Below are 12,853 nucleotides of genomic sequence, written 5' to 3'. Positions count from 1 at the left end.
CTCTCTCTCTCTCTCTCTGGCGAATAAATAAAATCTTTTTTAAAAAGTATAAATCAGGGGCGCCTGGGTGGCTCAGTCGTTAAGTGTCTGCCTTCGGCTCAGGTCATGATCCCAGGGTCCTGGGATCGAGCCCCGCATCGGGCTCCCTGCTCTGCTGGAAGCCTGCTTCTCCCTCTCCCACTCCCCCTGCTTGTGTTCCCTCTCTGTGTCTCTCTGTCATAAAAAAAAAAAAAAAAAAAATTAAAAAGTATAAATCAATCTATATAATGTAAAATATATAATAAATCTGTAAGTAAGTTATTTGTAAAAACAGATATAGTCTCATAAAATATATTTATTAAAGTATCACTGTCAACATAGTACAAGAAAATAAAATAGCACAATAAAGGGAGAGAATTTAATTGATTCCACCCACCAAGTCATCATGTATCCTACAAGAAAAATATACTTCCAAGCATTAATAAAAGATCATCACAATAAAAATAAAGATACACAATAAAAGGAAAGATATACCATGCTCAAGAACTGGAAGAATTAATATTGTTAAAATGTACATGCCACTCAAAGCAATCTTCAGATTCAATGCAATCCCTAAAAAAATACCAATAGTATTTTTCACAGAACTAGAACAGATAATCCTAAAATTTCTATGGAACCACAAAAGACCCCAAATAGCCAAAGCAATCTTGAGAAAGCTGGAGGTATCATGATCCCAGATTTCAAACTATGCTACACAGCTATTGTAATCAAAACAGTATGGTACTGTCACAAAAATAAACATATAACTCAATAAACCAGGTTAGAGACCCCGGAAATAAACCCACATTTATATGGTCAATTAATCTATGGCAAAGGGGGCAAGAATATATAATGGAGAAAGGACAGTCTCTTCTATATATGGTATTAGGAAAACTGAACAGCTATGTGCAAAAGAATGAAACCGGACCACTTGAAAAATAAATTCAAAATGTATTAAAGACTTAAATGTAAGACCTGAAACCATAAAATTCCTAAAAGAAAACATAGGCAGTAAACTCTTGAACGTTGGCCTTAGAAATATTTTTCTGGTTCTGTTTCTTCAGGCAAGGGAAATGAAAGCAAAAGCAAACAAATGGAACTACATGAAACAGGAGATGTTCAACAGATATACGGAAAGAATGTAAATTGGTGCGGCCACTGTGGAAAACAGTATGAAGTTTCCTCAGAAAATTAAAAATAGAAATAACACATGGTTCAGTAATCCCACTTCTGTGTATTTACCCGAAGAAAAAGAAAACACTAACTTGAAAAACCATATGCACCCCTATGTTTATTGCAGCATTATTTACAATAGCCAAGATATGAAAGCAACCTAAGTGTCCACCGATGGATGAATGGATAAAGAAGATCCGGTGTATAAATACACATTGGAGTAACACTCAGGCATAAAAAAGAATGAAATCTTGCCATTCGTGACAATGTGGATGGACATACAGGGTATTATGCTAAGTGAAATAAGTCAGACATAGACAGACAAATGCCCTATGATTTCACTTATGTGTGGAATCTAGAAAGAAAACAAACAAAACAGGAACAGATTCATAAATGCAGAGAACAAACTGGTGGTTGCCAGAGGGGAGGTGGGTAGGAGGATAGGAGAAAAAGGTGAAGGGAATTAAGAGGTACAGACTTCCAGTGATAAAATAAATAGGCCACAGGGGATAAGTACAGCACAGGGAATACAGTCGGTAATACTGTAATCACTTTGTATGGTGACAGATGGTAACTATACTTACTGTAGCGAGCATTTTGTACTATATCTATAATTGTTGAGTCACTATATTATAGACATGAAACTAACATAATATTTTATGTCAACTATACTTCAATTAAAAATGAAACAAACAAACACGTAAATAAAGATACACCACCTTGGCTTAAAACGGTTGCCTTAGAGTTATTGTTGTTGTTGTTTTACAAAATGGAATTTTTAGTGGTTACAAACACAGGGGGTAAAGGAACATTCTTTTTATTGATTTACAAAGCATAATTGACAATTATAAAATGAAATCTCTGATATTAGATGCATTTCTCTACTGTAATCTAGTTTTTTAACTCTTTTTTTCTCATAATTATATTGAGATGACAATTATATTGACATAGAGCAGAAACATTAAAGTTGTAGTATTTTTCACACACCCTCAAGATTGACTGGCTCAATAGACAGCCATCAGCCTTACAGATGGCGGAAGATGGAAAGGAAAGGAAAGATTTGAACTTCACTGGGCAAGGTTTATGAAAATGGCATTGGCTGAGACACTAGAAATAATAATTTTATCCAGAATCTGCCTCAAACTCAATAATGGACAAAAACTTCAGTTTAATTCTATTCAAATTATGGCTTTGAATATGAAATGTCAAAACAATACATTTCCATGATTAGCTAGACATATACGTGTACTTCTCCGGGGGCAGGTACTTTCGGGCAGTGGGGAGGTTCTATAGGAGGAAATTGTATGTTCTTGCATTCTTCTCATCCTCAAAATGGCTAAACAAAATAATAACAGTACGATGAGATTGAAGCACACACCAGAAGAAAAATCCCAGGGAAGGTGTTCAAAATGGATTGAATCATGCATTGCTTTACCCATACCCCATGTTTTCCTATTAACCTTTAAATATTATTTTGCAGATGAAAATTTAGAACCAAATATCAAGAAGTGATTCTTTTCTCAAGTATCAGGTCAGTGAACAGAAGTTTAAATTGTTAGGAAATGTTCAAATTTGAGAATAAGTCTGCTCCATTTTTATAACCATACAAGTCCCTGCAGGACCAGCAAATTCCAACAGCCTGGCCTGACTGTGACTTCCTCTGGAGCAGAAAAAAAAACAGCACGCCGTAAAGCACTGAATCTTAACTTGCTGGGGAAGGTCACTTCAGTGCCTTTGGGAGATACTTCAGCCATACTGAAGCTGCGAAAGTAAAAATCAAAATGTTTGAGGGGCAGCAGCAATAAGGCAATCATTCCCTTTTCTATCTCTTCATAACATCAGTGTGACAAATCTCTTACAGTGAAAATAACTCTGAATTGCCAATAGGCTGCCAGGTGAGAAGACAAGACACAGTGCGACTTTAGTTTAAGGGCAGATAAGTAGGTCAAAGGGTTTAGAGGAAAACCTTTTCTTTTTACCAGATGCTGAGTTTCTCACTTAAAACAATTTTTTAAAAAAAAATCTCAATGGCTAGAATTCAGAATGATATAACTTCATTGGAAACTATTCTAATCATCTTTTTATTTAAGATTTATTTATTTTAGAAAAAACGGGAGAGTGTAAGAGGGAGAGAGAGAGAGCACGCGCGCGAGAGCAGGGTGGGCATGGGGGCAGAGGGAGAGGGAGAGAGGGAATCTCAATCAGACTCCCCACTAAGCACAGAGCCTGACGCAGGGCTCGATCCCAGGGCCCTGAGATCATAATTTTTTAAACAGTATGATTATCCAGGGTTTTTCTCTACATTTGTTTCAGATGTACAGTATAAAGATTCAACAATTCTATATACTACTCAGTGCTTTATCTATCTCGAAACTACGGCTTATTGCAAGATCTTAAATGCAATTTTGACTCTCGCCCTTTTATATTCACATGGGCAGCCCTGATTGGGTGTCTACCCTGTGCAAGATGCCGCACTAGATGCTGTGAGGAATGAAGACAAAGAGGAAATGGTCCTTGCTATTAAAGGGTCACAATCCAATGGCTTTCAAGTTTCAAAGTTAAAGAGAAAATATTCTAAAAATGAACCCTGAATTGTGAACTATTGTGATCACCTCTGTACACCTGTGCCTTCTCTTTTTAATTCTCTGTTAGCAAGTCTTAGCAATGAGAGCTTGAGAGAGATTTTGAAGTTATCCAAAGAACATGTGGATGAGAGAAACAGATTTTTCTTTGAAGCTTAGAGTTCAAATGCAACACAGAGTCTGTCATAACAGATTTGCAAAGATACATGAGGCAGGCACACTGCTCTTAGGTCACGATTACCTGGATATGTTTTAGACTTTATTAGCCTTTTTGAAGCAAAAATAGATCCTTATTGGACGCCTAAATAAAGGCAGTCTCAAAGGCAAACTGTCAGGGTCCCAAACATTCTAGGAGAAAAGAAATTTTAGTAAGTAGTAATAATAAAACTAGTTAAATATTGAGCTTTTACTATTTTTCAAGTACTCTGCAAAGTGTGGTCATGTGCATTCTCTCATTTATCCTCCCTAACAATGAAAATTTGAGTTAATTGAGCCTTGTGTATTTTACCCAAGTCAGGTAGGTAGCAGGATTAGGACTCATTCCACCAATAACTCCTTCTCCCCTTCTCCCTGAACATGGTGGCTTTTGGATATACGTGTATATGTGTAGTGAATGAATGAACACATCAGATGTGTGGCCTCTTTGCCTTTTTCTAATTCCATTCAAGAAGTATCCAAATCACATGTGGGTTTTCTGCCTGAAAGTTAAGTGCTGGTCATATGGACATTGAGTATACCTGTTTCTTGCGGATTTTTTTCTACTGGAAACCAAAACGATTCTCTGCAGGTAAGTTAATATTTTAGGAAGAGGGGTTTTGCTTGGTTTGGTGGTTTGGTTTAGTTGCAAGTAATAAGTATTAAGCTAGGGTTTTGTTTTGTTTTGCCTTTGAGTTCATTTAATAGTAGCAAGGTGAAATAGAAATAGCTTTCAGAATCTAAGGATCTGAAATATCTTTCAGAATCTACAGATAAGCTGTTGGAAGGACTCCTTTTATCTGAAAGGCATTCAAAATCAGAATTGCTATGTCCATGCTCATTTTCCTTCACTTATCACGTGGCCACTTGCATCTCATTCTTTGTGCATTGTTTTGTTCTTTCTTTTTGCAAACCAGCTTTCTCAACTTTTCGATGTACTTAGCCACAACTCAGGATTATATTTTCAAGTGTTTGGTCCAACCACAGTCAGACTAAAGACATATTTTTTTTTCTTTTTTCTGTATCTCAACTATAAGTTCTCAGGAGGAAAAAAAAATCTGAATTATCCACCTCCAAATTTCATCCCTCTCTACTTCATGATGCCAACGTGTGGCATCATGTGGTAAGAACACCGGTAACAGTCACAGGGGTGAGGCTATTGCTCGTAAAAGGGAGAGTATATTCTTGGAAGACACACTAAAAGATTTGTCACTATCCTATGGAGGGGATATAGATTTTAGATATTTTCAGTTACTGTAACATTGACTCAGACTAAATTAATCAACTAAGACTGCTATCTATCAGACTCCATGGCCATTCAGATAATGTACCCATCTCTAGGACCTGATACCCCTGAGCATTATCAAAAGTGACCCTCTGGACTTTCAAAATAACAGCCCAGACCCAGACTGAATTTCCTTGGCCCATCTGTGGACAGTATATAGTATCCTAACTCTGCTAAGAATATGGAACTGGAAAGGTGCTCATAATAATTTATGTGAGTCTGATCTTCCAGACAATCTATGGTTGAATAAAACATTCTTTGGCAAATGATAGTAATAGCTGGTAAGATAGTCTTAAAACACATATACACATATTTCCAAATACCTAGTTTACACAATGAAACATATATGTTATAACATATCTTGTGCCTTTAGGTACTTAGGAAAAATCAGAGGAACACCTTTCTCAGATTTACCACATCAGGAGAAGCATTCCAGAATCCTTTTACAGAATATATGTCACTAACTGCAAAATTAAATCAATACTATTGTCTGATGGATTTTAATATTCAAATCAAGCATTGATATATGAATGTGTGTATATATCTATATTTATATTATGCATTTTCATGTAAGAAAAGGAACAATATTTCCATCAAAAATTTTCCCTTACCTAGTATGCAAGTAGACCTGGAAAAGGAAAGGCAAGGGCAGATCATCAAGACCAGTATGCATTCATTAGTGATGTATATAAATGAAGGCTCATGTTCTCTGTACAACAGCCTCCTCAAGCATAGATTTGTTGGTGTGAAAGAATGGAAGGATTGACAGCAAAAGAAAATACATACAATTGATTCATAAGCACTCAACATAATCATTTTCCCCTATTCTTTCTTATGCTAAATAACTCTAATGTTAATGGAAAGTTAGGGCAAATTCATGGGTTAAAAATGTACCTTTTATTAATACCAAAATGCTATGTAGATGATATTTGTAAGTGATGGCTAAGAAAAGAAAATATAAATTAGTGATAACTAAAATTGCTGTATCATATCAAGCTAGCTAAACAGTGTAAGAAGTTGCTCTGATAAATGTAAAGCATATGAGAAAATGGAATCTGTATTATTAACTTCACTTCTGACATGACTGCTTTAAACTCATCTTTACACAGAGTGTTGAAAATCAGTCTTGGATTTACAATTGATAGCAAAACGAAAATAATATTAAAATAGACTATATCATACACATATTAAGTATTTAACCAATAACTATGGATTATTTTTACCATATTAAATTAGCTTTTCTTCCTATTTTTATGGGGGTTTAAATGGGAAATCGTTTCTGTAAAGAATTATAAGTTCATTTACATTTGATAAATATCATTAGTTGCCTAAAACATTTAAAAATTAATAAATTGGAAGACATTGAGAGGATCACCACCTGTAGAATATAATTTTTAAATTACCGCCAATCACTAAAAGGCAACTGACGGGTATTTCTTTGTGTTGGTTATTTATTTCAGACTTTACTTTTAGGGCTTTAAAAAAAAAAAACTGTCTTTTGCTATAAGTCATAAATTATCATCCCAGAATGGCATCTGTAAAAATTGCATAACAAAAACATAAAAATATTGTATTTATATCATTTATACAACTTCAGTACAGAAGTTCAGAAATATCGGGGTTTTTTGGACACCTCTTTCCTACCTGCTTGTGAGCGTGGTCATATGAATTAATGTGATTGTCAAACTCCTGATGCTTATGGTACTGCTTGTCACAGAGTTCACAGTAAAAATTGGCCTTCAGATCTTCCAGAGCTTTTGCTATGGTGTTCTCCTTCTCAGCATAATCCTAAAAAATAAAATTTCAAGGAAGGCAGCAATTAGTTCTTCCGAGTCGACTTTGTTCTGACAGTTGTCAACTTTAGCATAATAATTAGAGTTAGAAACAGAATATAACGAAGAAAAATAAAGCAAATTCCAGAAAGCTAAATCAGAAGAAATTATGAGCTGAAGAGAATAAAAGATTAACTGAAGAAGCCAAGATAAATGGTGGGAAGAACAGCAAAAACATGGAGAAGCAAACCAAACAAGGAAATAGAAACCCTTGTTTGAACAAGTTCCTGTGTCCTGTTGGCAAAGAAAAAAAACAAAAATCATATAGTTATGTTGATTCAACTGCTGATTTCTGGCAATGGCTTAGTTAACATAAAACTTGTAAATTCTGAACAACATCTAAAATGTGTCCTGCATGAGGAAGCCCATATTGGTGCACAAATATTCAAGTTTGGTATTTTTGTTTGCTTGTTTCTTTAAATATCTAGAGAGTAACTTATTCATCCCAACTAGATTTCATTTGACTAATGTTTTCATAGTGACCCATATCATTTTAAGTTGAATTTTTAAAAATTCTCTACATCTTTAGAAAATGAGATTCTTTTCTGCAAGTTATTTACCTAAACTGAAAAGGATTAAACTGTATACAAGCAGATTGCTTTCATCATGCTCACAGTAAATAAAGATGGCTATATAATCAAACCCCTGAAAAAAATGAAAAACGTAGTCAGTTATCATTAGCTTTCATTTACGAAACACAAAATAGCAAAATGTTTGTGGCTTTTAGGTTTTCTTAAATCTAAATTTACTTGCTGTTTCATGGTTCCTTAAATGTTAACATTGTTAGACATAAATAAATTCTACATATTGAAACATTGTTCAGGTCTTTTGCTGAAGTGCTGATATGAAGACTAAATTTCAGTTGCTACCACAGAATATATTATGTTTCTAACTTACAGATTCTCTCATACTCAATTCCTTTAAAATTCAAATTAATTACATATTCAGGCCTCTTATGTGCTACTCTAAGAAACTAATTCTCTCAGGCACTGGGATATGGAGATGAGATGACACAGTCCTCTCTCTGTCAGTGGCAACTGTCCTCTCTCTAAATACACAAGCTAAAAAGGACTCAGAGTTTGAATGTTTAAATTGCTTCTACAAAATGTAAACATGGTTCACTAATTGTAATTTAATGAATAAGACTTTCCTTACTTTATTGTACTATATATTTATGCACATAACACATATCATAAAATTCATCATATTTGTATATATAACTTATAATATACATTATGGTAACTGATAAATATACTTGCCATAATCTAAAAATACATAACGCAGTTTCTCACTGTAAAGACAATGATCCATTTTTCTATTAGTTTTATCAACTGCACAGAGGTGGTAAGCTACAAAATCATTCAAATCATTTATATATGATTATTCAATTCAGTATTTAATTTGCCATTTCTCAGCAGATTTGTGAAATACTTCCTATTATTTTTGATTCCTTCCAATATGTTGTTTAAAAAACGCTTGTTTAAAAAGATGAAAATGAGTCATATATAACTGAACTCATTACTGAATTCTTACAAAATCTTTAAAATAATACTTTGTGGATTAGCCAATTTAAATGAAACAAAAATTAAGTACTATGATTTCATAGCTAAAGTGTGTGAAGCAGAGATAAAATTCCAATCAATATGAGTTATATTATAATGGCAATAGTTTTTGGCTCAAAGCTGAGTTAGCTCTCAAAATAATATTCTTGAACAGCAATTTCTTTGCAAACTAGTTGATTCTCCCCATTAATTATAATTACAGTTAAGCTACTTCTTCTCTCAAAATATTTCATTATTTCTTATTATTGTATAGGTTTACTTTTTCTTCCTAAGACTGATATTCCCTCAGAGAAGCAATAATTGCTTCTTACTTATTCTTTCCACAAAAATGGGAGTAGTTTTAAGTAAAGCAAACTGAAATTTGTAGGTAAATTGCATCCTTCCAAAATATTAGCCTGAGTCTAGATTTGAAGAGAAAAACAAATCAAAAACAATAGCGAGCATTTACTCGGTGCTTGTTTAGGATCAGTCAGTGATTAAGAGTGTGCATGTGTTAACTCACTTAATCCTGATTAAAATTATAGAGATGTGTAGTTTAAACATTTTCTCATTTTACAGGTGAAGGTACCAAAGTATAAGAAAGTTAAATAATTAGCTCAAGGATGTATAATGAATAAATGTGCAGCCTATATTTGAACCAAAATAATCTGGCTCATAGCATTTTGCTATGTTCACACTTTTAAGCACATAAAAAAAGTAGAAATAGTATAATAACCCGCACATAACCATCAACTGGATTCATTAATTTATCAACTCAGGGTCAACCTATTTCAACTTACCTATCCTATCTCATACCCTTTCCTCTGCTTCAGATAATTTTTAAGGAAATTCCTGAGTTCATGTAATGTTACCTGTAAATCTTTCAGAATGTACCTAAAATAAGACTTTTTACAAATATCATCACATAACCAGTATCAGACCTAAATATACAACAATGAAGAAACCAAAATCATTCCTTACTATCATCAAATATCCAGTGTATTCAAATAACTACAATCATCTAATAGTTTAAACTAGTTTGTTCAAAACAGATTTATTTTCTTTTAAAATTCTAAGGCTTTTTTTCTTTCATTTAAAAAACAGATTTCAAATAAGGCTCATACATTCCCATGATCTGATATGCTTCTCAGTCTCTTTTATTATGTCTTCCCTCTTTTTGTTTTATTACTCATTACAATTTATTTCTCAGAAAAAATTTTAAATTATACTTCACATTTTGAAAAAAATACTGAGAAACAAAATATTGAGAAATAAAAATATAGAAATGTTATAAGGATAGGATAATAAACTCTTTTTTTAAAAAAAGATTTATTTATTCATTTTTAGAGAGAGAGAGCGAGGGGAGGGAGAGGGATAAGCAGACTTCGAGCTGAGCCCCAAGCTGGGCTCAATCCCACAACCCTGAGATCATGACCTGATCCGAAATCAAGAGTCAGACACTTAACTGACTGACTCACCCAGGCGCCCCAATAATAAACTCTTATATAACCTTCACTTAATTAAAATTATTGCTAATATTTTGACATATGTTTATTCTATCGTCTATCATCTATCTATCTATCTATCTATCTATCTATCTATCTATCTATCTATCTATCATCCTCCTCTAAGATATGAAAAAAATATAGCTTAGTTGAAGCTAAGGTTGTAAATTGCACAGTAAGGAACATTTTTACATTCTCCTTCATTGTGGATGATACTGAAAGAGGCACTGACTGAGATTATAAAGCACAATGACATATTCAACACAACCATTCCACTGCAGAAGGTAAGAAATATATTTGAGTGAGATGAAAAAGGAGCACAGTGGTTCATGTAAACTCAACCTCAAATTTCCCCCTTCTATCTGGCAAACCCACTCTATTCAAGAATGTATACAACTTCTGTAATGTCCCACTGAATGTGATGGTAGAAAGTGAAGAAGGGACAGGCTTCTTGTAGCTAGTCAGGTCATCCAAATCCATCGCATTTTAGAGATTTCTAAAAAGAATAAAGGTTGAATCCTTACTTTCAGGAAAGTAGCATATAATTCCAAAGTTAGAAAGTCAAGAATGTTTTAATATGCAACCTTAGCAATTGCACAGTGTAATAGTTTTTGCAGATGCACATTGAAACATAGAAGTCAATGGTTTATCCACAGGCCCAGGGCTATTCCACCCACCATTTATTGAAAAATGAAGAGGACCAATGTAGGACTGTGAAGGGAGAAAAGTTATTTTCCAAAAGGACACATCTCATGGTGGCTTCAGCATAACATTTGGTGTCAGATAATATTCAGACTCTCCTGAAAGGCAGCCATAACTTGGTGCACTCGAGTAGTCTTCCCTGCGGAATGTGAGCTCCATGAGGGCCGGGATTTGTAGCTGTTTCGTTTACTTCTCTATCTCCAATGCTTTTAACAGAGGCAAGCATTGGCAGACATTCAACATATATGTAGACACTTTTGCACATATATAACAAGCAAACAAAACAGAAACTAGCAGCACTAGATACGTAATATTTTTAAAATAGTTGTGCTCATGCTTGGGTTTGTAGTATTCAGTTATTTGGGGAATGCCTTTAGAGCTAATACCAAGTTATGCTCTATATAAATTATTATTGCTAAATAGTAGTTGACATCATATATTACATTCTAATATTTCTGCTAGGAATACTCCTTTTAAAGAAATTAAAATTACAAAGATATAAATAGATGGGGGCACTGTTAATGCATAATTATTTTCAATGCTGAAAAGGAACATTTGTATGTAATTAACACTTAAAATACTTAGGAAAATCTCCTTCTCTCTCTCCCTCTGTCTCTCTGTCTCTGTCTCTCTGATATTACTTCATGAAGAATAAAAGCATCCTTGAACACAACATCAAAAATGAATGATGTACTGTATGTTGGCTAACTGAACATAATAAAAAAAAGAATAAAAGCATCCTTATGATGTAAATTCAGGATAAATTTTATCATAAGTTCTTTAAAAAGAGGAAGCAAAAACACGTCTTTGATACATTTTGATTATAATGAAAAAATTAATCACAGAGGGACACCTGGGTGGCTCAGTCGTTAAGCATCTGTCTTCAGCTCAGGTCATGATCCCAGGGTCCTGGGATCAGGCCGGGCATCGGGCCCCCTGCTCAGCGGGGAGTCTGCTTCTCCCTCTCCCACTCCCCCTGCTTGTGCTCTCTCTCTCTCTGTCAAATAAATAAATAAAATCTTTAAAAAAAATTAAAGAGATGGCAAAACTGTTATTTTCTAGAAGAATATCTAGACAGAAGACACTTCATTTGGAAGTCCATAGTCCACAGTCTACATTCCCTGTAAAATAGTGCACATCTTCTAGGCCATGTCTTTTGTTTTAGTCATTACTTAAGTGATTGACTCTGAGATGGTCCAGCAGCTTCATGAGTGCCATGTGATTGCATTTTGCCCCAGCCTATGTTGAGACATCTTCCTTCCCTGTCCGGGGGCTTCTCTGATTCATGAAATGGGGGTTTGTAGGATCTCACTCAGCACTAAAAAATGCACAACCCAGAAGTGCTGAGGAGTGAATGTAATATAGGTCCACTCTTGACCACTGTGGAGGGTAAGAACTCCAGAATAAATTCTTTCCTCCTTTATCTATAAGGCAGTCATTTTTTTTTTTTTTTTAAGATTTTACCCATTTGACAGACAGAGACACAGCGAGAGAGGGAACACAAGCAGGGGGAGTGGGAGAGGGAGAAGAAGGTTTCCCGTGGAGCAGGGAGCCCGATGTGGGGCTTGATCCCAGGACCCGAGCTGAAGGCAGACACCCAACGACTGAGCCACCCAGGCGCCCCAGGCCATCATTTCTGAGACCCACTTCTAAGATTCCACAGAGGGTCCCAGTGAGATTGAGCGCCAGTACTTGTAATAGTGGCTATCAGTATACCCTTATATGACTTTTCCTTACTTACCTGTTTTATTTTTCTGGAACTTCATTTCTGCTTCCTGGAATAATTTCCCAAATAACTAACTGCATAGAAACCTTTGTCCTAGGCTTGAATTTTAAGAAGAACTGGGCTAAGATTATAAAGTTTTTGTTTGATTTTTTTTTTTTTTGGTGTTTCCTATGAATGTCTTGCTTATCAGCTACATTTCCTAGAATAATTTAAGATGACATCATTCTTCAGTTCAAAACTCTCCAATAGTCCCTCATCGTCATTAGAATAAATATCCTTACAATGACCTACACA

At 34.7% G+C, this 12,853-nt stretch overlaps 1 protein-coding gene across 2 annotated transcripts in view; it reads right to left on the bottom strand.

Moving 5' to 3' along the window:
* ZNF804A (zinc finger protein 804A) overlaps window positions 1-12,853 on the bottom strand; it is a 281,003-nt gene that overhangs the window by 54,566 nt on the left and 213,584 nt on the right. For both annotated transcript variants that reach the window (XM_036118314.2, XM_078071079.1), the window contains exon 2: window positions 6,898-7,041. In XM_036118314.2, coding sequence (XP_035974207.2) covers window positions 6,898-7,041 — 144 coding nt within the window. The remainder of the gene's footprint in view (window positions 1-6,897; window positions 7,042-12,853) is intronic.

The sequence above is a fragment of the Halichoerus grypus genome, chromosome 4 (assembly GCF_964656455.1).
Source record: "Halichoerus grypus chromosome 4, mHalGry1.hap1.1, whole genome shotgun sequence".
NCBI lineage: Eukaryota > Metazoa > Chordata > Mammalia > Carnivora > Phocidae > Halichoerus > Halichoerus grypus.
Note: the sequence above shows the minus strand (reverse complement) of the source record. Positions and strands in the feature narration are given on the sequence as shown.